The 23,327-nt window shown below is 42.0% G+C and overlaps 1 protein-coding gene across 6 annotated transcripts in view; it reads left to right on the top strand.

The window, feature by feature from the left end:
- ARMC9 (armadillo repeat containing 9) overlaps positions 1–23,327 on the top strand; it is a 137,321-nt gene that overhangs the window by 68,625 nt on the left and 45,369 nt on the right. For all 6 annotated transcript variants that reach the window (XM_050963799.1, XM_050963801.1, XM_050963802.1 and 3 more), the window contains 7 exons: positions 781–920; positions 2,277–2,353; positions 4,704–4,778; positions 7,423–7,513; positions 9,360–9,418; positions 20,856–20,960; positions 21,387–21,502. In XM_050963799.1, coding sequence (XP_050819756.1) covers positions 781–920; positions 2,277–2,353; positions 4,704–4,778; positions 7,423–7,513; positions 9,360–9,418; positions 20,856–20,960; positions 21,387–21,502 — 663 coding nt within the window. The remainder of the gene's footprint in view (positions 1–780; positions 921–2,276; positions 2,354–4,703; positions 4,779–7,422; positions 7,514–9,359; positions 9,419–20,855; positions 20,961–21,386; positions 21,503–23,327) is intronic.

Here is a 23,327-nt window from a genome sequence, read left to right as displayed (position 1 = left end):
ACGAGTACAACCAGCGCTGCAGCCAGGGAGATGCAGCGCTGTATGTGCCTTCCAAGTGTGGACGGTGAGTAAGTTGCAGTGCTGGTGGTGGGTTTACAGCGCTGCAACTCTCCAGTGTAGCCAAGCCCTAGGACTGTCTGCAAGGGGGATGGGAGAGCAGGGGATGACTTTAGGTGAGGGACGGTACCTGAGTCTGTAACCTGAGCCAGGAGGCGGGGTGGGGCCAGTTGACACCTTTGCCTGGGAAACTGGATAAAGGGAGGGGGGAGAGAGCCTGCTGGAGGGGTTTTTGGTTTCAGTTTTGGGCTGGTTGGGAAGAGGCAGGGAACCCCAAGTCTGGGGTCTGAGATCCTTGTCCCCCAGAGAGACTTGGCTGGGGGGTCCTGGTTATACCTACAAGCCCTGCTTGGGACTGTGTTCCTGTTGTCTAATAAGCCTTCAGTTTTGCTGGCTGAGAGTCACGGTGAATCACAGGAAATGAGGGGTGCATGGCCCTGACTCCCCCACACTCCATGACACAACTACACTAGAGAGCTTACAGCAGTGCAGCTACAAACTCTCTAGTGTAGCCATAGCCTAAGTCGTCGCACCCTACAGATGTCTCTCTCTTCACTTCTTTGGGTTTTATTAATGCTCTAGTTTCTCTACCTGGGCCAAAAAGTATAATTTACACTCTTTGTTGGAGGGCCAACATGTAGGAAATAGGAGGAGAAGTGTTTTACTGCACTCTTATTTGAAATAAATATATCCAGTATAAAATGTATTTGTTTTATATCCTAGACGTGCCTTGCAGACGGCTATGATCAATGACGGGCTCATTTTTTGGCTGGTAGATGTTCTAAAGGATACGGATTGCCTCTCAGATTACACGCTGGAATATTCTGTCGCCTTGCTCATGAATCTTTGTCTCAGGAGTTCAGGTCTCTTACAGTTACAGATGTGATTTTCTGCTGGGAAATGGGTGGGAAAACCCTTGACCTTGAACCTTCCATACTGAAATTATTGAGGTCTTTCAAGTGATTTTGCTTTGTCTGTTTTTATCAAGATTTATCTGTGTTAGATGGCCCCCACCACTGTAGAATCTGAGCACCATAAATGGTCCTTTTGCTCAGGTATCTCTTCCAACCTGCTCTGAAACAAAACAAAATCCACTCCTTGTGAGGAGTCAAAACTCGCCTTCTCTCTGGAGTTTGGCTTTGTTACCAAAGAAATTAAATTAGTGTTCAGCTCAGTTCTCCCCTGGCTTGTCTGTACCTCAGGTTTTTCCCCTCAGAACTGCTCTATCTACACCTGGGTCCTCTCTGTAGAGAGCCACTCCCACTTTCCTTTATATAGGGTGATGTAAGGAGCCACCCACCTCACTGAGTCAGCAAAACTCATTTAACCCCTTCCCAGCATGTTTATGACCTAATAGAGTGGAGTGTTTCAAGCAAAAACAGTCTGCCTGCTACAGGGCTAGTGTGAGTTACCTGATTTCTGACTGGCTGAAGCAAACAATATGCCTGTTTATAAAAGCCAGTTAGAATTGAACTATTCAGTAATGCTATACAGCTCAATCCTCACCTTGCAGAATGGGACTCATAGCGTTCAACAGTCCTCTTACGGCACAGAGATCCCCATGATAACATGATGATACAGTTTGTGACACAAGGAGTTTGCAATCTTAAAAGATTTTAATTAAAAAAAAAAAAGGGGGGAGTGGAGTTAAACCCAGACAAGTCCACAGTAGCCCTCAATTGGCATCATCAAAGTGACATCTTTGTTAAACTGTTGTGGGATCAATGTCTCAGGGTATGGCTGCACTTGAAACTTCAAAGCGCTGCCGGGGCAGCGCTGCGGCAGCACTTTGAAGTGTGAGTGTGGTCGCAGCGCCAGCGCTGGGAGAGAGCTCTCCCAGCGCTGCACGTAAACCATATCCTCTACGGGTGTAGCTTGCAGCGCTGGGAGCCATGCTGCCAGCGCTGCGGCACTGATTACACTGAGGCTTTACAGCGCTGTATCTTGCAGTGCTCAGGGGGGTGTTTTTTCACACCCCTGAGCGCAAAAGTTGCAGCTCTGTAAAGCGCCAGTGTAGTCATGGCCTCAGACTTTGAAAGTAAATGTTTTAGTACACGGACCTGTCTAAAACCAGAGTAACTCCATTGATTTCAGTAGTTATTCTGAGAGCAGAATTTAGTCCATGGCATATTGCATTGTATTAATTTTTAGGAAAGAAAGAAGTGTTTGGTTCTTTTAATTTCCTTTTCTGTATTCAAAAAAAAATTATGCCTCTGCAGGAAAGAAAATGTGTGTGAAAGTTGCAAACCATGTGCTCAAAGTTCTCTCTGATCTCCTTGGCCATGAGAACCATGAGGTACTTGTACAGCAGATATTCCTCTGTTTGGGCAAGGGAAGGGTAAAGCTGATGATTTAAAAAAAAAAAAGTTCTGTTTTGCTTGGTTCTTTGCTATTTGTGGCAGTAAATCACATGGAATTTCAGTAAAGTTCACCGTCCTGTAAACTCATCTGGGCTCAGTGAATGCTGTGGGGTATTTTCCCTAGAGATTTTGTTGTCTCTCTTCAACCGTATGATTGGTAATTTGAAAACGAATGTTTGGTAGCAGTATGGTTATCGCATTCCAGACTGTAGGTTCCTGGGGTTATTATAAAGTAATCTAAAACCAAATCTTTCCAAGCCTTACTACATCAGGAGATACAAAACTAGTTGCAATGCAGACCATATGCAAAGCATCAGGTGCAAACAAGTCATCTCCACCAGTATTTTTCTTTTTTAAAAAATAATACTATAAAAATAGTGGATGGCCCTTAGCATTCAGCTCCTAATATCTCTCCATCTGCTGCTTCGTGTGGGCTGCCATTTTATGCCTTCATGATCTCAGTTCCTTTTCTTTTCCCAGAAACACGTACGTGACAGTTGCCACATCATGCAACCCTGGGGACAGAATGCTAATAACAATAGCTTACTTTTATCTAGTACCTTTCATCTCAAAGGGTCCCATTATATACCACCCCTTGTTCTACATCATTACTTCATCCACCTCTGGGGTGCACTGAGATCTCTGGTTAATTGCACACAGCAAGACAACACAGCAGTTCAGGGCAGGCGAAAGTGGATACAGCATTTGCCTTCAGTGTGAATTGTAAAGGAAGTGTGGGAAGGCAGAATGTCATTTATCAGAGTAGGAATTTTGGCCAGGACATCAGGGCTCAGTCCCTGACACTCATGGAAAATGGCTTGGAACCTTTGATGAACACCAGTGGCTGGGCCAACAGTTTTATTTCCCATTCTGCATTTAAACATCTTTTTATTTTTTTTACCTTATTGAAATTGAAAGTAGAGACAATTTCCCTGAGCAACTTGTGTGTTTTATAAAAAGTCACAGTGTGATGTGGCTCAGCGCCTCTCTGTACTACTTTATTTTAATTAAGATTCATGTTGGGAGGCTTTTGTTGGACTGTATTGTTAGCCTTGTTTTTGTGACCAGTGTGAATTTGAAGGTGGTTTGTACACTGCATGGTGATGTCCACTTACGGCCCAGTCCTGCACCATTTAAGTTAATAGACCAGTGGTCCCCAACACGGTGCCCGGGATATTTAAGTGTGCCTGTGTACTGTCCGGCGGACAAGCATCCACTGAAATGAGACTGATAAGCAGCGTCATCCAGAGGTGTCGCTGCTGAAATGCTGCTGATTTTTTACGGCATTTCGGCAGCGATGCCTCTGGATGACGCAGCTTGTTGGCAGCATTTTGGCCGCGATGCCTATTGATGTCGCTGCTTCCTGGCAGCATTTTGGCAGATGCTACGGTCCTCGGTGGCTCGTCGTCCAGCGCCCGCCAGATGAAAAAGGTTGGGGACCACTGCAACAGTCATTTTGCCATTGAAGTCAATGTCAGTGGGATGAGGCCCTTAGATGACTGGAGAGTTTTCTGAAGTTTATAGAACTCAAACTAGTAGTCACAAATCTTGGGGATTGGGGAGATCTAGATATACTATGTTATAATTATTGACAATCTGTCCTGTGCAAAGAGATTCCTCATGGGTTTTTAAAGTCGATGCGTAGAACAGTGGGACCCAACCCTCTTCACCATGAGAGACAACTTTGGTTCACAGTAGGTAGTTCGCTGCATATACTTGCACTTTCTGGACCTACCTACAAAAATCCTTCTAACAAAAGCAAGTGATAGGGCTGAAGAAGAGACCTCTGGGATCTTCTGGGTCACCTCTTGTCTCAACAAGTTTGAGATATGACTTTAGCTTAGCTTACTTTTCCTTAAAGTTAGCTAATACTGCCATGACAGTAAACAGAATTAACAAGTCTTGCCAAGAGTGGTGTTTAGGACCTTCACATATTTGTTGCATTCTTGGTCTAAATCTACATGAGCCACATTGCTTATATTTTTCAAGAGATGCAGAGAGTGCAGAAATCTGTGGAATCCACATGTAGCTAAACTTGGCCCCCCCACAGAGCTCCTAATTACCAGCTGGCCTTCTGATCACCTTCCTAAAAGTTCACCATCACCAAGTGGCATTATCCAAAGCAGGGAGACTTGTGTGAGTGGGCTGCAGGCATCAGATTCCATGCGTGTGGCTCAGTAATTTGCTCCTTTCCACCTACGCTTCGCCTGTTGGCAGTTGGGTAGGATTCAGGAGATGGAGTAATTAAAAATGGACTTACCATTGGCACGTTTTCTTCCTTCTCAGATACAGCCATATGTGAATGGAGCGCTGTACAGCATTCTTGCTGTCCCTTCCATACGAGAAGAAGCCAGAGCAATGGTAAGGAACATTGGATTATACAGAGAAAAGAAATCAGAAGAAATTGATTAAGGAAGTAACATATCTACATAATCATTTTTCTTACACCCACACTTCATACCATGCTATAAATGCTTATTTGGAGTTCTCATTTAACTTCTGCAACCCCTTCCCTCCCCATATGTTATTTCATTTAAGTAACTGTAGGTAATGTTAAATATCCCATTATTCTCTGGGCTGTGTCACAGAGTATGTCCTTTTATTTTGGGGCGCTATTGGGCCAAATTCCACCTTGATGCAAGCCGGTCTGATGTGACTGAAGTCAGTGGAGTTGTATCCACTTACACCGAAGCTGAATTTGGATCATTGTTTCCTATTGACTACTACAAAGCTGTGTGGTCCAGGCTGATGCACTCCATCCATTACAAAGGGGCCTGTGAGAAATTGCAGTCAAAATGGAACTGCTGGATGTTCTGAAAGAGGGAATTTGCCATCCCTGTAGCTGGTGGTGATGAAGGAATTGAGATGATGAATGGTCTCCTGCAGAGCTGGCACTATATTTTGAAGGAGATAACAATGCACCATGGCAAGCCAGCAGGGAGAGGCTTGTATCTGGTCTAATTTGTGCTTACTCACATTGTCTGTTTTATTATGTGAAATCAATTTAAATGTAAACCTAGGCATCATGTCTCCTTTCCTGTCATTCTTATCTTACTGTGTCTAGTCAAAAGGCATCTCTGAAGACTCCGTTTTCTGCTTTTTCGTGTTTAAATGTGTGGATTAAAAATAGCTGTTCATCATAGGCTCTTCCAGCATTCGATGGGGAAGGTGATACCTCATTAAATAATACTCATAGTAATTAGGATGAGAGGCCACTTCCCTGCATCTGCAAGATTCCTAAGGAATAGCCTGTACTGGCGATCTATTTTAAAGGACAACTTGGGGTTGATTTTTCAGAATCAGTAGGAGTTTGCCCCCTAACTGCTTTTTGTACCTTTGAAAATCTCTCCTTTAATACACACAATTTATGGGTGTGGGTGTCTCCCATGTATTCACATATACGGTGGGGTTAGCAGTTCCCTTGTCTTCTACCCATTGTGCTATCCAACTAACGAGGAAGGGACAGGGCCTTGGATTTCAAGGGTTTTGTCTAAATTAGGATTTAAAGGTGTTATTGTAGAACATGTTAGCTAACACGATCCAACTAACATGTTTGAAAAAGCAAACGTAGACAAGATGGTGTAGCTTTTAACACATGCTAAGCTGATCATGTTAACCTGTAGGCTGCCTCAAGGCTTTAACATGACAGGTTTAACTTGTATTGAAGGCAGACTTTTCAAGTGTTAGATTTTCTCTTCATGTACAGTGCTACAACAGTGCAGTTGTAACGGTGCAGCTGTATCTCTTGTAGCGCTTTAGTGAAGATGCTAAGACCCTGACGGGAGCGCTTCTCCCGTCTGCATGGTAGCTGTGCTGGCTAGAGAAGCTCTGCCGTTGTGCTGTAGCCACAGGGTTAGGTTGGTGTAACTGCATCACTTCAGTGTGGATTTTTCACATCCCTGGGTAACATAGTTATACCGATATAGGTCTGTAGTGTAGACCTGGCCTTAGAAAGTATTAGCTAACACCTTCTAACATCACACCTTTTTGTCCTAGTTTAGGTGAAGCCAAGGAGAGCATTTGGGGTGTCTTAGTGCAGTAATAGAGGAGAGAAGCAAGGAGTGGGGTCTCTGCATACGTCCAGACTACCCGCTGTATCGGCGGGTAGCGATCAATTTTTCGAGGATCGATATATTGCGTCTCATCTAGATGCAATATATCGATCCCCGAGCGCGCTTCCGTCGACTCCGGAACTCCACCAGAGCGAGCGGCAGTGGCGGAGTCGATGGGGGAGCTGCAGATGTCGATTCCGCGCCCTGAGGTAAATCTATCTAAGATACTTCGACTTCAGCTACGCTATTCACATAGCTGAAGTTGCGTATCTTAGATCGATACCTCCCCCCAGTGTAGACCAGCCCTCTGATGGCAAAGAAAGCTGGTAGGGGAGCTGAGCCACTTTCATTCCTAATGACTGGTTTAGGGCCTTTTCTCTCTTTGCATCCATAATTTGCAGGCACAATTTTGCCTTGCCCTACCCAATCTGTGAGCCGCTACCCAACCTGCGAAGCTGGACATTAAATGACATTAAAAATTAGAGACACAAAACAGAGCCCATGGTTGCAAAAAGGGATGAGGTGGGTTTAAGGAGAGGATGAAAATCAACCCCACATCACCTCTCTCTTCCCTCTGAAGCCTGCACAATTCTTTTCATGCTTTTTCTTTCCAGAAATACGTTTTGAATGAACTAGTTAGTATGTATTGAGTTTAGAAAGCAGAGCAGCAGCTCCAGTGGAAATCTGTGAGTATTGTGTGTGCTGGAGGCTTCAGTGTTCAAGTGTGGTTGCAAATTACCTTAATCCCTGGGCGGTTGATGGACAGAGTGGAATATGTATAATTGTACCCAGCAGTTTCACTGTGCATTTTCTTTTCCCAACAAAACAATGATTTTAGCCAGTAAAATGACCTGTGCTGGGCTAGTGGCATGAAACACTCACCTAGCAATAAGAACGAGGAGTACTTGTGGCACCTTAGAGACTAACCAATGTATGTTTTCCAATGTATCCAGGGAATGGAAGAAATTCTGCGTTGCTTCATCAAGGAAGGAAACGCCGAGATGATCCGGCAAATTGAATTCATTATCAGACAGCTCAATTCAGGTCAGGGGAACAGATGCAGCTATTATCTGGGCTGTAAATCTTTCACAAAAGCCATAAAAAAAGCTCATGTTTTTATATGTTCCTAGGAACTTACAAAGAATGACAACGGTGTGATGGACTGGAAGAGCTCAAATAGGGAACATGAGGATTTCCGTGTCAAATGTGTTTTTAAAATTTCTTTTGTGTTTCAAAAAGAAACATTTGGGCCTAAATTCCAAAGCCTTCTGACCATGTGCAGTATGAGGTTGGATGGTTATGCTGGGGCATTGTCCTCCTGGAAACAAAGGTACAATGCTTGAATAAGCTGATAGCGCAGTACAGTGGCACAGGGTTCAGTCTTGCTCTTCTCTTGCTTCATAGATGGGCAAGGAAGCTCTTGGTGTCTGTGACCTCTCCTTACCCCAATCCAAACCTGAAGTGGAATTGACAAGTTATGCTCTGGCCTTTGTGGCTGGAGGGAAGTGATTGGAGAGAGAAGAAATAAAGATAGCAAACAAGGGTGAATTCAGGAAGCATCTTCCTGCTAACTAAAAATAATTCTAGTTTGGTTGTCTTCTTGTACTTTGGAAAGGAGTAGAGGCGGTCATGAATCTTCCTGTCTTAGGTCATGGCTACACTCGCACTTTTGTTGGTATAACTTACATTGCTCAGGGGTGTGAAAAAACACCCCCCTGAGTGACATAAGTTACACCGACAGAATGCCACTGTGGACAGCACTGCTTGTTGGGGGTGGTTTAATTATGTCAATGGGAGAGCTCTCTCCTGTCGACATAGAGAGGCTACCATGCAGCTACATGGATACAGTGGTGCTGCTGTAAGCTCTCTAGCATAGACATGGCCACAGTGTGGAAAAGAACAAATAGAATCGCACGCAGTTAGTGTTTGACTAAGGTTCTACAACTTCGTTGCACCGCGACCCCTGACAATGAAAATAACTACACAACCCAGGAGGGAGGACGGAAGTTTGAGCCTGCCTGAGCCCTGCCACCCGGGTTGGGGGAGCAAAGCCCGAGCCCCACCGCCCTTGTCAAGGCTGGGAGATTATAACCTGAGCTCCATCACCTAGGGCTGAAGCCTTTGGGCTTTGGCTTTGGACCCTGGTGGCAGGGCTTGGGCTTTGGCCCTAAGCAAAGAAGCTCAGGCTTCGCCCCTGTCCCCAGCAAGTCTGACACCAACTTTGGTAACCCCATTAAAATGGGGTCCTGACCCACTTTGGGGTCCCAAACCCTAGTCTGAGAATTGCTGGGCTAAGGTATTGTCGATATAGAATATAGAAAAATGTTTTCCTGCTCTGTTTGTGAAAATGGCATTTTGAAAGGGGATATGTGACTGTTGGGCAACATTTCTGAGTGCTAAGATCTACACGCAGTAAGAGCCTGTGATTTTAGATTGTTTTCATTACAGTGGTGTATGTTTGCTCCACTGAAATATGCCTCTCCAATAATGACTTTTTTTTTTAATTTACTATTGGGGGCATCTTTAAATTATATCATTCAAAAATTATTTGTTTACTGGTTTGTGTGCCTGCTATCCCCTTCTCATACTATAAATATGTGGATTTAATTAGCTGGGTACAATCATGAGTAAGTAACTATTCCTGAGTATTTCTGCTTCTGCCTTTTTCAGGGAATCCAAGAGAGGATTTTTGGTGATTCTAAAAATGTTGCTGTTCTCAAAATACTAGCACAAAGTTCAAGAGCTGCTGCACAAAGAATTAGCATAATAAATATTGGCAAGCTAAATTTTTCCGGATGGAGGGTAATAGCTAGAGTTTCTGATGGGGTGGACACAGACTAATTCACTTTTGGTCACTTACACTGATATTTTTTCTTTTGTTTCTTTCTAGAAGAGCCATTGGATGATAGTGTTGAGTCTGATGATGAAGAGGAGGATGAAGATGATGAAGTAAGTGTAAAGGCCTGCTGACATCTCCTGGGAAACTGATTAACATTCTATTCAGGAATAGTTGTGCTGATTGTGGTGGATTTTATATGTCTCTTCTTCTGTGGGGTGTGTTTTAAATTTCATTACCAAGGATATTTGCATAAAAAGAGGACCTCTGCTCCTGCTGCTTATTCCTCATTGAAGTCCTAATCCTTGTCTCATGGCATCATAATCATCACAACAATAAACTATGATGACCTAACAAAGGATTACAATTTAAAGTAAGGAGTGAGAAGAGGCACTGTTATATCAGCAGAGGTCCTATTTTCATGCAGATATCCTCAGTATTTAGAAACAAGGGAAGCAAATGACCAAAAACAGGAGCAGAAATGTGTTTAAACTGAACGTTTACCAGTTTATTCTTTGAGGCATCATTAGCTGTTTAAGGTGTAACTTCTTTTCTTTCTTTGAAATCTTTTTAATTAACTCTGTTGATGTAAAATTAGCAAACAAGTAAGTACAAATGTGGAAAATCAGTTTTCTTTAAAAGTTGAATCAGAATAGTGGACAGAATGTGCAGGCAGCCTGCAGTTTGGGTAGATAAGAACTAGTCAGCTGTGCATTTCAATCTCTGCTAATTTAAGCTTTTTCTGTGCTAGTGTTTTTCAGGAAACCTCCCACACAGCAATGGGGGAGCCCTAATGTAGAAAGCACATAGACCTTTTAACCATTTTATTACCTAAACAAACCAGCGGAATAGAATGGTGTGGTGGTAAAAATGCCTTTGCTCTTAGCTCTTCTGCCATTGCAACATCTGTGTAAGTGCAATAGTAGGAGATTTTCTGGAAAAATACTGTAGACAGCCAGAGGGGAGTTCCTCTGTAGAGCAGCCTTATCACATAAAAAGTGCTGCATGCATGATCAATTTAAAGGGACAGCCTGAAGGTATGATTTTATAGGCTTATACTATATAGTACAATAGACAAATACGTGTGTGGGGGGGGGGCCCTTGGCATTGATAGCTAGCAATCCTGGTTAGACTTTCTTTACAAAATCACTTTGTACTGTGAAAATTCCTAGAGAATAGCTATGGACAACACCTAAGTATATGACCCAAACCAGGAAAAAGTTGGAAATTTAGAGTTCAGCATGCCACTTCGTCCTGTATTCATCAGCTCCAGGCACAGATGTTTTGTTATCAAGTAATGCAGACATTGGGCTAACTTCAAGGCACTCCTTTTCTTCTCTACTGCAGTAGTTGTGCTTAATTGTATAGCTATCACACTTTAGCTGAGCTGTTTTTTTTATTTTAAATGAGAAAAAAATTACCAACTTTTTTGCAAATTTTCTGTGTTAAGAAATAGAGTGCAATATAGAGAAATTAAATCGTATGGAATTTAAAGGCGAAAACAGACACCAATGAACAGGTGGGTATTCCTTGCAGAGAACTTATTTGATATAAACCAAACTCCCCTTTACAGTCTTTTTACTACACGGTAACAACAGCTGAATGTACATTTCAGAGTAATTTATTATTATTTATTTGAATTATCATATTGCTATGAAACCTAGTCATTGACCAGGACCTCACTGTGCTTGGCACTGTATAGAAACAGAACAAAAAGATGGTCCCTGCCCCACATTTAATTCATTGTAAAGTTAGAAAAACATTGCAAAGGTCCCAATCTTGTACACTACTAGGCACTCTCAGTGCCCATTGACTTCAGCACCTCACAACATCTGGCCTTTGCGTTGCATTGTTTTCTGTGATTGGGTAGTTCTGAAGCGATTGGGTTTCTGGTAGCCAAAGTCCATAGCATGGGTTAATGAGATAGTAATGAGCATATGTCCACTGGGAACCAGGTTGAACCCAGCAAACTGATTACACCTTTGACCTTCCCCATATTTGAATCAATGATAATTAACACTAACAGCTGTCTAGCTCCTAGATGGCGCAAAGAACTGACTCATTATAAGATGTAATTATTATAACTGCTTCATTTCCAGATATCTTTAAGTACATGAATGTCCAGTAATCTGCCCTCAAAGCAATGGATGTGGCACATCCAGGGTATTTTAGGAGCTCATCTTTATGACCTCTCATTGCTACCTACATCACTTGTTTATGAAACCCCTTATTAGGGGAGTAGCTATTGCTAGAGGTAAGGTTCTGTGACAGTGATTGCCTTATGGCCGCTGTGACAGCACAAGATGATGAAATCGTCCTTTGGTCTCTGGCATTTTTCTTTCTGAGGAATACTTGGACATGGCTTTGATCTGTTGTGAAGTGTAGTGATGCAGAGACCACTTCAAGAAAGGTGTGGCCTGAACTTCCTAAGTGTTGAGCACTCTGTTCTTGAGGGGCTGCTCTCAGGAGTAAAAGGGGAGTTAATTCTCCATGTCTTGTCCCATATTTGTAGAGATGGAAGGTTGAAACAAATAAATGGCTATATATTTTTGTGTTACATAAGCTCTTCCTTCATATAAAAGAAAAAACTCCCAAGACCACTTTTTAAAAACTTGCTTCTAGGCAAGCTAACTTTCAGGTCAATGCTAATTGTTAAGGGTAAGTGATAAATCTGTATTTCCAGGGGTTTATGGGCATACTGCCAGGCCCTTAGCTAGATCATTGCCACTGAATAACTAATTTTATTCTGTTATCAAATGGAGGCCTATTCCAGTCCCTTGATTACAAGATTGGTATAGAAGATATATGCCAAAATAAATGGCAACAAAATGATATACTAACTTCATGCAGGTTATTGATTTTTGTAAATAAGCAGTGTTATTTACAAAATAACCAATGTTCACTCACTGCCTCACAGATTTAGACCTTTATATTTGTGGGATGCAGAATGCAATTGTTCTCCATGGTGAGATGGAGTCCTATGATTATATCTGATTTTACAGAGCTGCCTGGCAAACCAACTTAAGGGAGTGTTTGGGAAAGTTTTATACACAGAAAGTCTATAAGTACAACTCAAATCAACAGTGCTAGTTGAAGTAACTTTACAAACTGTCACAAAATGGATGCATTTCAGGATATATACATGTTGGCTGTTAACACAGACTGCCTATTTTATAATACCTTAGTGACTACCTTGCTGCAAATGTATATAGCTTAGTGGCTATTTTAAAACAACAAACACCAAGAAAAGCATTGAAGGGAGGTGGCTCTTTTGGATCACCACCCATTTTCCTCACCACATCCCTGTCACCTCCCATTATAGCAATATGTCTATGCAAAGATTTCCCCCAATTACCATTAGCTTTCTATATTTTGCTATTTCTGTATTTAATTTTAAGTTAATCTGATTTTCTGTTGGCATTTAGCAGCTCTCATAGTAGTGACCACTTAAGACTGAACTTCTCCGGGAAGAGTTGGTAGATGCTACTGCACTATAGGGGAATGTCTGGGCTTTTCAGAAAAGCTGGAGCTGCGTGTCTCTGATCATTGTTTTTAAAGTAGCTGTCTAGATATTGCAGCTTTTCTAAAAGGCCTTTTTTAACAGCCCATGTCTGTGAAGCTATAATAACAATAGGCCTTAACCTCTTGTAACATCTTAAACCCTGTCACATGCTCATGTTTACTTAAAATAAACAAACAAACAGAACTCAAAGCTTTTAACCAAACTGCTGAGTTTTGTCCAGCTCTTAAGAATTACATTTCTTATAAAAAAGAGATGAGTTGAAAAAAATTTTTTCATTGCAATAAAACCAGTTGTAATTACAATGAATTGTATCAATGTTTGTGTTCATAGGTGTGGATTCCATCACAGTGTTACACTTCATAAAATGATATAGACACTGTGAAATGTAGGACATTTCAGTGGTTGGAGAAGCTTCCAGTTGTGTAGGCCTCCAGTGTAACAAAGTGGGTTATTCATTTGCCAGTACATCCTCCCTAAAATCATCTGCCCATTGAGAAAAGGAAACTTTAAAAAAATTATAAGTAAATAAAAATAGTAGGCAAAAGAGTAATTTGCATTTCCTATCAAACTGTAAGTACAACAGATGTTAGGGCTAGTCTGCACTGGCAACGTTAAAGTGCTGCCATGGCAGCTCTTTAACGTGGCTTGTGTGGTCACAGCAGAGCACTGGGAGAGAGGTCTCTCAGCGTTCTAAAAAAAACACCTCTACGAGGGGCGTGGCTCTGAGAGTGTGGCTCCCAGCGCTGGAGCACTGTCTACACTGGCACTTTACACGCTGAAACTTGCTGTGCCCGGGCGGGGGGGGAGGGAGGTGTTTTCACACCCCTGAGCGGGAAAGTTGCAGTGCTGTAAAGTGCCATTGTAGACAAGCCCTTAGAGTCTTCTGGGCTTCTGAATTGTGTGTTCACTGTTGGGAGAACAGAACAGGTGGCTTTGGCTGCCATTCAGCACCCTACATTAACAAGTGGGAATCTTACTCACGTGTTCCCATGCTTTCTACTTCTTGCTGTGGAAATAGACATTGGCTCACCAAACACAAAGCAGGGGTGAAAAAAGGTAAATGCTAGGTGATCTCAAAACGTTCATTCCTTTTTTTCAACAATTCCATTAGCCATTTCCATGGAGACAGGAGCTGAAAGTCAGTCACCATCTGGGAGTTAGAACTATGATTTGCTGGACTTAGTAGCTGGCTACCAGCTGAGAGCAAAGAATATTGGCTTCCATAAAGCACGTGTACACTTTAGGAATCCAAAACTCTGTAATTATCCAAGAAAAAAGATATTAAAAGTCTGCAGTCTTTAAAGTATCTTTACACACAACCTTTCTTGCAATACAATTATTTGGTTCATTTTATGTACATGTTTTGAAAGAACATTTTCTGAAAAAAACAGCACTTTTAGTACAGATTTACCAAATAATCTAATAGGTGGGCTCACAACACACCCAAACTGTGAATTTACCCAGTTTAACTGCATACCATGTCATGTTACTTCCTACCTTATTCAGGCACAAATCATTATTTAAAAGTTGATGCCTTTAATGTATCTTTAGTACCTGTTCCTGCAGTGCACCCTCCCATCAGGACCCCTATTAAAGTCAATAGGACTCCCCACAGAAGTAAAGACTGTAGGATTTATTGCTTAAGAAACAGATTATATGCCCCTTATTATTTTAAGAACAGAGTAAATCACCTATTTCAGCAAAGCATACTTATGTCAGCACAAAAGTGTATTTGCTATGCCCTGTAGTAGCATATATGATGTTAAAGTATTTATTTTTAAATATTGGCTTTACTTTAAATAATTAATCTTTAAATGTGGTTTTAATTGGGTTTGGACAGCCTTTAAAAGCAGTCTGTAAAAGTAAATACATGATATACTAGCTCTAATTCTAAGTTAATTTGTAAATTTGAGATTTATTAGATAACTGGACAACAGACATTTATAGGATACCTTCTGATCCACCTATCACTCGGCACCTGGCAATAAAATCAGTTAACTTCAGCGTGAAAATACAGCTCAGCTAGAAGCAACATCAAAGAAAAAGAGCTTAATGTTAGGGCTTGTGCTACAGTGGCACGGCTGGTACACTTCAATGTAGATGCTACTTCTGTAGATGGGAGATTTTTTCCTCTCAGTGTAGGTAATCCACCTCCCCAAGAGGCACCTAGCACTGTCTATACAGGGAGTTAGGTCAGTTTAACAATGCTGCTCAAGAGTGTGGATTTTTCACATCCCTGACTCCCGTAGTTAAACCAACCTAATTTTCCTGTGTAGACCAAGCCTTAGACTTCAAGCCATTAACACCTTCACTTCTGTGGTCTGCTGCAGCTGTTGTGTGGTAGTAGAACAGGGCATCATTGTGTTGTGGTTGGAGTGAAATGGTGATACTTCTCTTTGGGATGTCCTCCGTACAAGGGACTAGAATGTGGATGTTTGGATCCTCATATCTAGTACATTAAGCAATATTCAGGCAGTTGCGAGATTCTGAAGATTAGAGTGGAGACTAAAAGGAAGTATTTTTTCACACAACATACAGTCAACCTGTGGAACTCCTTGCCAGAGGATGTTGTGAAGATCAATACTACAGCAGGGTTCAAAAAAGATCTAGATACATTCATGGAGGAAAAGTCCATCAATGATTATTAGCCAGGGTGGACAGGGATGGTATCCCTAGACTCTGTTTGCCAGAAGCTGGGAACGGGCGACAGGGGATGGATCACTTGATGATTACCGGTTCTGTTCATTCCCTCTGGGGCACCTAGCATTGGCCACTGTTGGAAGACAGGATACTGGGCTAGATGGACCTTTGGTCTGACCCAGTATGGCCGTTCTTATGCCCATTCACCAATGGAGCCTAGAACTTTGTGTGCAGAATGAAATAGAAGCCTCAACTGGAGGCCCTTAGATACCTAGTTAAGACAGATAACACGATGAATAGGGCCAATTTGTGAAGAGTTTAAAGCTTTTTAGAAGTAAAATTGTTGTCAGGCCAATGGAAAAAGCAAAAAAGGATGTTATGATCATCCAGTTTAACTTCTGGCATGTGTCTAGCTGTTATGTTGTAAGCATACTAAAGAGGATAAATAACAGGAAAGCCACTGATGGTACATATGTCTTGCTGCTTTCGTCCAGAATAATTGCAAAATTGCTTTATAGATGATGGTTGATATTTTCAACTTTTAGACATGTACTGTATCTTCCATTAAAATTAACGTATGCAGTGTTGTAGCCTTGTCGGTCCCAGGGTATTAGAGAGACAGGGTGGGTGAGGTGCTATCTTTTATTGGACCAACTTCTGTGGGTGAGAGAGGCAAGCTTTTTGAGCTTTTCACGCCCACCACTGAAATGTATTTCTTATAATACAGCAGTCATTCTATACTAGCAGCACTATGCAACCGTTTTTAGAAAGGGATATGAAGAATAACAATTTGTTGAGAAAAATGACTGGTGATCTTTTTTGGAATTATTTTGAGGAAGTATAATTAAGAAAGGAAAACGAGAAAAGACTGCAATCACTAAATAGAAAGTGGGTTTAAAATAGAATTCATCCCAGATGATTAACTCAACTGGTGCTTTCTTAATTCCCTGCATGAAACAATAATTCATTCCAAGGCTTTTCCTTTAAACCATAAAATATTTTTTGAGGCGTATAAGCAATATGTCTATAACCTAACGCATGTAACATAAGCATGCTAGTAAGAAACAAAATAGCCATATCAGAACAAAGATTATGGTTTTGTTTAAAATATTTATTAGGTGCTAAATAGATAAAGGTGCAAGCAGAAAAATCTAGGGTCAGCTCCTTAGCTGTTGTGAATCTGCATAGCTCCATTGAGTCAAGGCCTACTGAGGAGGGCGACAGTATCTGTAGCCAACATGTGCCCATTTCTACTACATGAAATCTCTCTCATACACACATTTATAAAGCATCTTCTTTCTAAAACTGTTTTGAGATTGCATAAGAATCTGACATTTGGATGATTTTTGTAGCAAAGTGTCATAAGATGGCTGACCCATTAAATGAAGTAGGTCCAGCTGTCTGTGCCAGAACAGTTGTTCTCATTTGACCTTTTAAGGGGGATGGTTGTATCTGCTGAAGGCTATAAAGGATCAGGGAGAATCTGAGAGGAGAGAGACTCAGTGAAAGAACAACCTGGTGAGTTAAGTCTGCAGACCTTCCCTGGAAAGAGGGTGGAATTACCAGGTAGTCAGTGGGGAGGCTAGCCTGCTGACTTTCAAGAGTGAGTCAAAGCTGCTGCTGGGAGGCTGAGGGCTAGGAAGCCAAGGGAGGGGTAGCCAGCTATCCTTCCTGAGGCAGAGAACCATAGCCCAGAAGGCTGGAGAGGGCTGAAGGCTGACAGCAGCAGAGAGAGGTGCCTCCTGGCTCTTGGAGCTGGAGAGCTGAAGCCAGAGGGCCAGAGAAGGAAGAAGGCTGAAGAGCCGAGATGTGATGAGGGACGCTGGGGTTCTACTTGATGTACTGTCCGAACTGTGGTTGCGGGACTTGGTATTGGGACTTACTTTGTTATGGCTTATGTGCATTGGACCACTAAAATAAATCCCCCAAGGTTATGTTTATACTCAGAAGGACCATTTGGACTATTTCTGGGGTCTTGAAAGGGGAAACTGAGGCAGGCATGTCTGCTGTGCCACGGCCTATCCAGGAGGGTGCTCTTGTTGGGATCATGCCATGAGAGTTATTTCCCAGCTTGACTAAAACCTACTCCCTCACTTTGTCATGCTAGTGTAAAGATGCTTGTCCTGTCCTTTTTCTTCTTTTACGTTCTTTGGGAATGATCCAAACCCCGCTGTAGTCAATAGATTGTCACCATTGACTTGAATGGGTTTTGGATCAGACTTTTTATGTTTCGTAACAATAGGTAGTTCTTTTTCAAGTAGTATCCCTATGGGCACTCCACTTCAGATGTGCATGTGCCTCTGATTGAAGGTTTTTGGTTGCAGGGTCTGTTCGTTCCACACGTGCTTCAGACCTTCTTGTACTCTGTACTGAGGATATTTGGATCTGTGCAGGTGAACTGCCCTCAGTTCCTTCTCAACTACCCTATAGCCTAAGATGGAGTTTATAGTATTCCCGCTTCAAGCTTAACCTTTAGCTTTTAGCTCTTTTGGGTTCTCAGTCTACTTTAGTTTGCTCCTTTCAGTTTATAGTTTTGTAGTTCTTTTAGTTAACTAAGAGTTTATTTCCATTAGACAACCCTTCCTTTCCTGCCCCATCTGTGGGGTTCTCCCTCAGGGATTGTCTTCTGCGTGGGATTCTGGGATCCCTGGGATTCAAGCACTGCCTTACCTGCCATTAATCTATGCCAGTCAGCAATGGGCATTGCCAGTATATCTTGCAGACACATACATACTGTGTAAGAGCAACACCTACTCGGCCGTCAGGAGTAGATCTAGGAAAAATAGAGAGGTTAAACTTAGGCTCCTCATGATGGAGCACTCCCTTCGACCAGGCTTGGATCCAGGCCCAGATTCCTGCCCTGTACATCAGTCTCTGAGTGACCACAGTACCCCATCAATCTCAGTCACTGTAGAAATTAACTGTTTCAGAGACCTCATGTTCCAGAAAGGGTACCGCTGAGGCTCCAGGATTCTCTGGTACCTGGAGTTCTTAGTCAGAGACTTCAGGCTCTTTCAAGAATCACAGTACCAAGCATGCCTTGGTACCAAAGCCATCTCCAGTACAGACTAAGCAGATTGCACCACAGAGAGTAAACACTTTGCATCAAGGAAGCTGGTACTGTCTACAGAATTCTCTATGCTAAGGCCAGTACATACGCAAGTGTCTCAGACTACGACATTGGTACCTCCAAAGCCAGCAACATCCTCATTACCATCTCTGTCTGCTAGACATATACCACTGAAGCAAACAGCATCCTTGGTACCCCTGCTGACTGTTGTGGAACCGCATTCAGTTTCGGCACACATTCACCTGGTACTGCAGGAATTTAGAGACTTGTCTTTCTCAGATGAGCCAGTATCTCCTTTGTTAATGGATACCAAATGACTGTCAGTACTGCAATCTTCTAGGTCACGGAGCTCTTCCCCTTCCTCAGTACCCTCTAATTCTCTGATACCTTCGGGATGAGGCAGATAAACATTGTTTCTGCCTCCAGTCTGCTCCTCCCTTGGACTATGCTGAAGGCATCTCCTCAGATTCCCAGATTTCTGGACAGGGATATCTGTTGTATTAATTTAGATGGAATATATAAATCCAAAGCCTCAAAGGTATTAACATGACACTGTCATTGCCTAGCATTAAACAGTATTAAACAAGGTTCAAGGTTTGGGGTTTGGTATACAGAGACCTCAGCCTGCTTTCAAGGAGCAGGAGGCAAGAGCTGAGAAAGAAGTGACACCACAAACCAGCGTCTCCTCATCGTCACCAGGTGAGGCTGTAAGGCCTTCCCCACCACTTCATGCTGATGATTTTAAACAGTTTCTAGAACTTATAAAACAGATTGCTCACTCTCTCCCGATCCCCATGGAGTCAGTCCATGGGTTGCAGCATAAGCTTCTGCACATGGCAACTTCTGGTCAAGTGCCCTTGCCAGTTAATGAGGCTCTAATTGAACCTGCAAGACCATCTGGCAGACTCCGGCTCCTGTACTGCCTACAGGCAAACAAGTATTCTTTCTTGTTATGAGGCTGCTAATCATCAGCCACCTTCTAGAATAATAGCCCATTCTATAAGATCCCAATGTACATCCATGGCATGTTGTAGAAAAATGTACCAGTTGCAGAAATTTGCAAAGCTTCAACTTGGGCATACTTTTTCCAAACACTGTGCTCTGATGCACACTTCTGGTCAGATGCAGCTGTTGGCATGGCAGTCCTATCATCAGTCTTAGATACAACTCTGAAGCTCTGGTCTCCTTCCAGGAGTATTGCTCCAGAGTCATCCGAAGTGGATGAGATTACTTACCTTGTATAGTAACTGTAGTTGTTTGAGGTGTGTCCCCCTGTGGGTGCTCCGCTACATGCCCTACTTCCTTTCTGCTTCTGAGTCTCGTCTCACGGGTCTTTGCAATAGAGAAGAAACTGAGGGCGTTTTGCCCACTCAGATCTATATATCCTCAGTATGAGACAGAAGGAGGTTTGGTGTGTGTGTGTGTGTACAGGCTGAATAGGCACTGCTACCAAAAATCTTTGATCAAAGACACATGGGGCACATACGCATCTGATGTGGAGCACCAATAGGGGGACACATCTTGAAGAACTGATGTTACTATAGAAAGTAAGCAACCTCTCCTAGAATGATTACGGTAATTTACTTTTCCGTACAATGATTTATTGTTACAACCTGTTTAAAAATCAAACCCACCTTTCCCTTAGTTCTATCCTGGTGCTGATCTGTCATGTTCTTCAGGGGATGGAAGGGAACTATTCTCGTTAGAAACTAGTGAATATTAACCCCATGGTCTTCATTATTGAGCCTGCATAGAATACTTGGAGATTTGAGATTTCAAGGCAAGCAGCCCGTCAGGGCTATGATTTTTTTCCTTCAGCCTGCTAGGAGGAATTATTTGTATTTATTTCTGACTGAATCAAAAGCTTGGACAAGTGTGTATGTACACGCATGCACACACACACGTATAAAAATTCAGGGTTTGGCTACACTTGCAGCTGTACAGCGCTGCCGCGGGAGCGCTCCCGCAGCAGCGCTTTGAAGTGCGAGTGTGGTCACAGCGCCAGTGTAAACAGTGTCCCGGCGCTGCAGGTACTCCACCTCCCCGTGGGGATTAGCTTACAGCGCTGTAACTTGCTGTGCTCGGGGGTGTTTTTTCACACCCCTGAGCGAGAAAGTTGCAGCGCTGTAAAGCGCCAGTGTAGTCACGGCCTCAGACACACATTAGTTCACATGTGCAGCCCTAGTAGCAAGAGTCATTTATGTTTTAAATGTGTATTGCACAAGTGACTGCCGGAATGAACATTAAATGCTTAGGCTGGAACTGAAAGCTGCCCAAGGGACTGAGTTCAAGTAATCAAGATATATTATTGTGACAGGAGGACCATGATACAATGGAGGCTGATCTGGACAAAGATGAGGTGTTACAACCTCAGCTGGGAGAGCTATCAGGAGAGAAGCTGCTGACAACAGAGTATTTGGGAGTAAGTACCGCTCCTTGGGATTCTGAAATACTGAATTTGTTTAGATAGGTATTTACTTTCAACATTTCAGTCAACATTTAACACCCAGAGGTTTAATTATAACAGTTGCCTTCTTCTGTGTGCTACCTATAAGGCTAGCTGAGACTCAGCTCTTTACCTGCCTACTCAGCCCCAACTCCTTACTATCGGTTGATGAACATCTATCCAGCAGAAATAAGGTGGGCTTGGGAAAGGTAAACTTGCATCCTTACTGAGCCAGCTTGAAACAGAAAGAGCTATAGTGTAGACATGCGGTAAACCATGGCAAATCCTGTTCAGTGACATTAGGATACAAATCTAGGTTGATGCTCAGATAGTCTTCATATCCCTGTCCCACTGACTTCAGTTCCCCCTCTCTTTCCTCCTCTTTCTCCTTCTGTGTATTAGATAATGACCCATACACCAAAAGTGAAGAAGAAGCTGTTTCCTGGTGTCCATCAGAGCATAGATGAGCCTCTCCAGAGACCAGTCACCCCGGGCTATCACAGAACTGCATACCCAACGTAAGTCTGGGCAAATGAGGCAGAAAGTTGGATTATTTCCAAAATCCAAAATAATGTAACTTGAATATACAAAAAATAAAGCCTCCATATTGGAAAGTACATTGCCATTGTCATTCTTTACAGGTTTTTGATCTAAAATAATGGACGTTTGAAAAAGAAAGGGAGAGAAAACTGCAGTCAAAGACTGGTCCATTGACCAAAGTCATGTATTTGCGTTAAAGGAATGAAAGTTTACAGAGTTGTTTGGCCTAAGCTCGCAGTAAATCCTGTGTGTCCATACTCTCCAGCTGGTTATAGTATTCCTGTGGGTGAGTTCCATCCAGCAGTTGACATACCAGTGGATCTTTCACTTCATAAACCAGAAAATGTAATCTCCTCTGGGACAATTGCTACTCTCACGTGAAAGCAGAAATTAAGACAGACAAAGATTACAAATGTGATAAATGCTCTAGTTACTTAAAATAATAAGTAAAAGGGATCTGGCGAAAGGGTGATCTGTGACTTCTGGTTGCAGCTCTACGTGTAGCTGAAGTCAGTGGTAGGATATTGTTTTGCCATTGGAAATAAGAGACTCCAGGATCCTAAAGACATGGTATTTATCAAGCTTTCTGTTATTAAACAAAATAAGTTTTACCAAGTTCATTCTTGAGGTAGGATTTCTCCTCTTCCATCTCCATTATGGTGGAGGTAGAGGATTTGACATTTTCCTATCACACAACAAGGAACAAGTTTAACCAATTTTTCTTCTTTCAGATGCATGCAGTCTTGGATTGTACCAAATCCAAGTAGCCATGATACAGGGTTGTGGAGTAGTCTGTCTTGAGGATTTCTCGTATCCATTTCAGTGTGCACTTTTCAAACTGAAAGACTATCAGCCATTCCTATTAGGATGGAATATGGTACCTCAAAAACCACTAGATCAACAACATAGTTAAATAGCTTTTTACTTATTTTATTTTATTTAAAAATTAAAAAGAAAAATGTCAAGTTGAAATCTGCATATTTTTTAAAAATGAGTTACCTTCAGTTTCAGGTTCTATAGCTACCTTTAAGTTTTCCAGTCAGTTTTTTTTTTTTACTTTCACAACTTTCTATTTCTTAAAATACCTTTCTTTCCCATTACATCCGGAAGACCCACGCAAATAGGGAAACTGACTCTGAATGTGCAAACAGTGAAACTGATTAAACACAAAGAGCTGCCAAATGTACAAAGTAAATAGAGAAATTACAGAGAAAATATTTCATTTACAGTGATCTTAGGTGTTACTTGTAAAAATGGGTAGCATCCTCAGACAAGGTGTGATCATTTATTTTAAAGCTGCCTTTACACTCGCAAAGTTTGGGGAGTAATATCAGTAGATTGACAAATTTATGCTGAGTTTCTGTATACAGAGGATGGTTTACCACATTGTGTCCAGTGAGAAAATTGCCTTTCAATAAGCAACAAGAGTATTTACCATGTCTATACTGCACCAAACCCCAAGGTCAAAATCACTTTGATATGAGCTAAAGCCTCATTTAATACAAATTATTTTTGTAATGTCCATGTGCTCCTTGACTGTAATATAACTTTTATATAGTTTCTTTCATACAAACTGTCACAAAATGCTTTATTTGATTAAAACAGTTACAAAGGTAAAATATGAAAGCAGAAATTGGGGAAAAATGGTAGAACACAACATTTATTGTACATGTATTGTATATCTACAGAAACACTGACAAGAACCTTGACAAAATCAGTTTCTAGTAACACTTTCCCCATTTCAGGACATAAAACTTGAGCATGGCATATAAAACAAGCAGTCTCAAGTTCTGACATTGGAAA

The sequence above is a fragment of the Gopherus flavomarginatus genome, chromosome 8 (genome assembly GCF_025201925.1).
Source record: "Gopherus flavomarginatus isolate rGopFla2 chromosome 8, rGopFla2.mat.asm, whole genome shotgun sequence".
In the NCBI taxonomy this organism is placed as follows: domain Eukaryota; kingdom Metazoa; phylum Chordata; order Testudines; family Testudinidae; genus Gopherus; species Gopherus flavomarginatus.
This window is presented reverse-complemented; position numbering and strand designations above follow the sequence as displayed.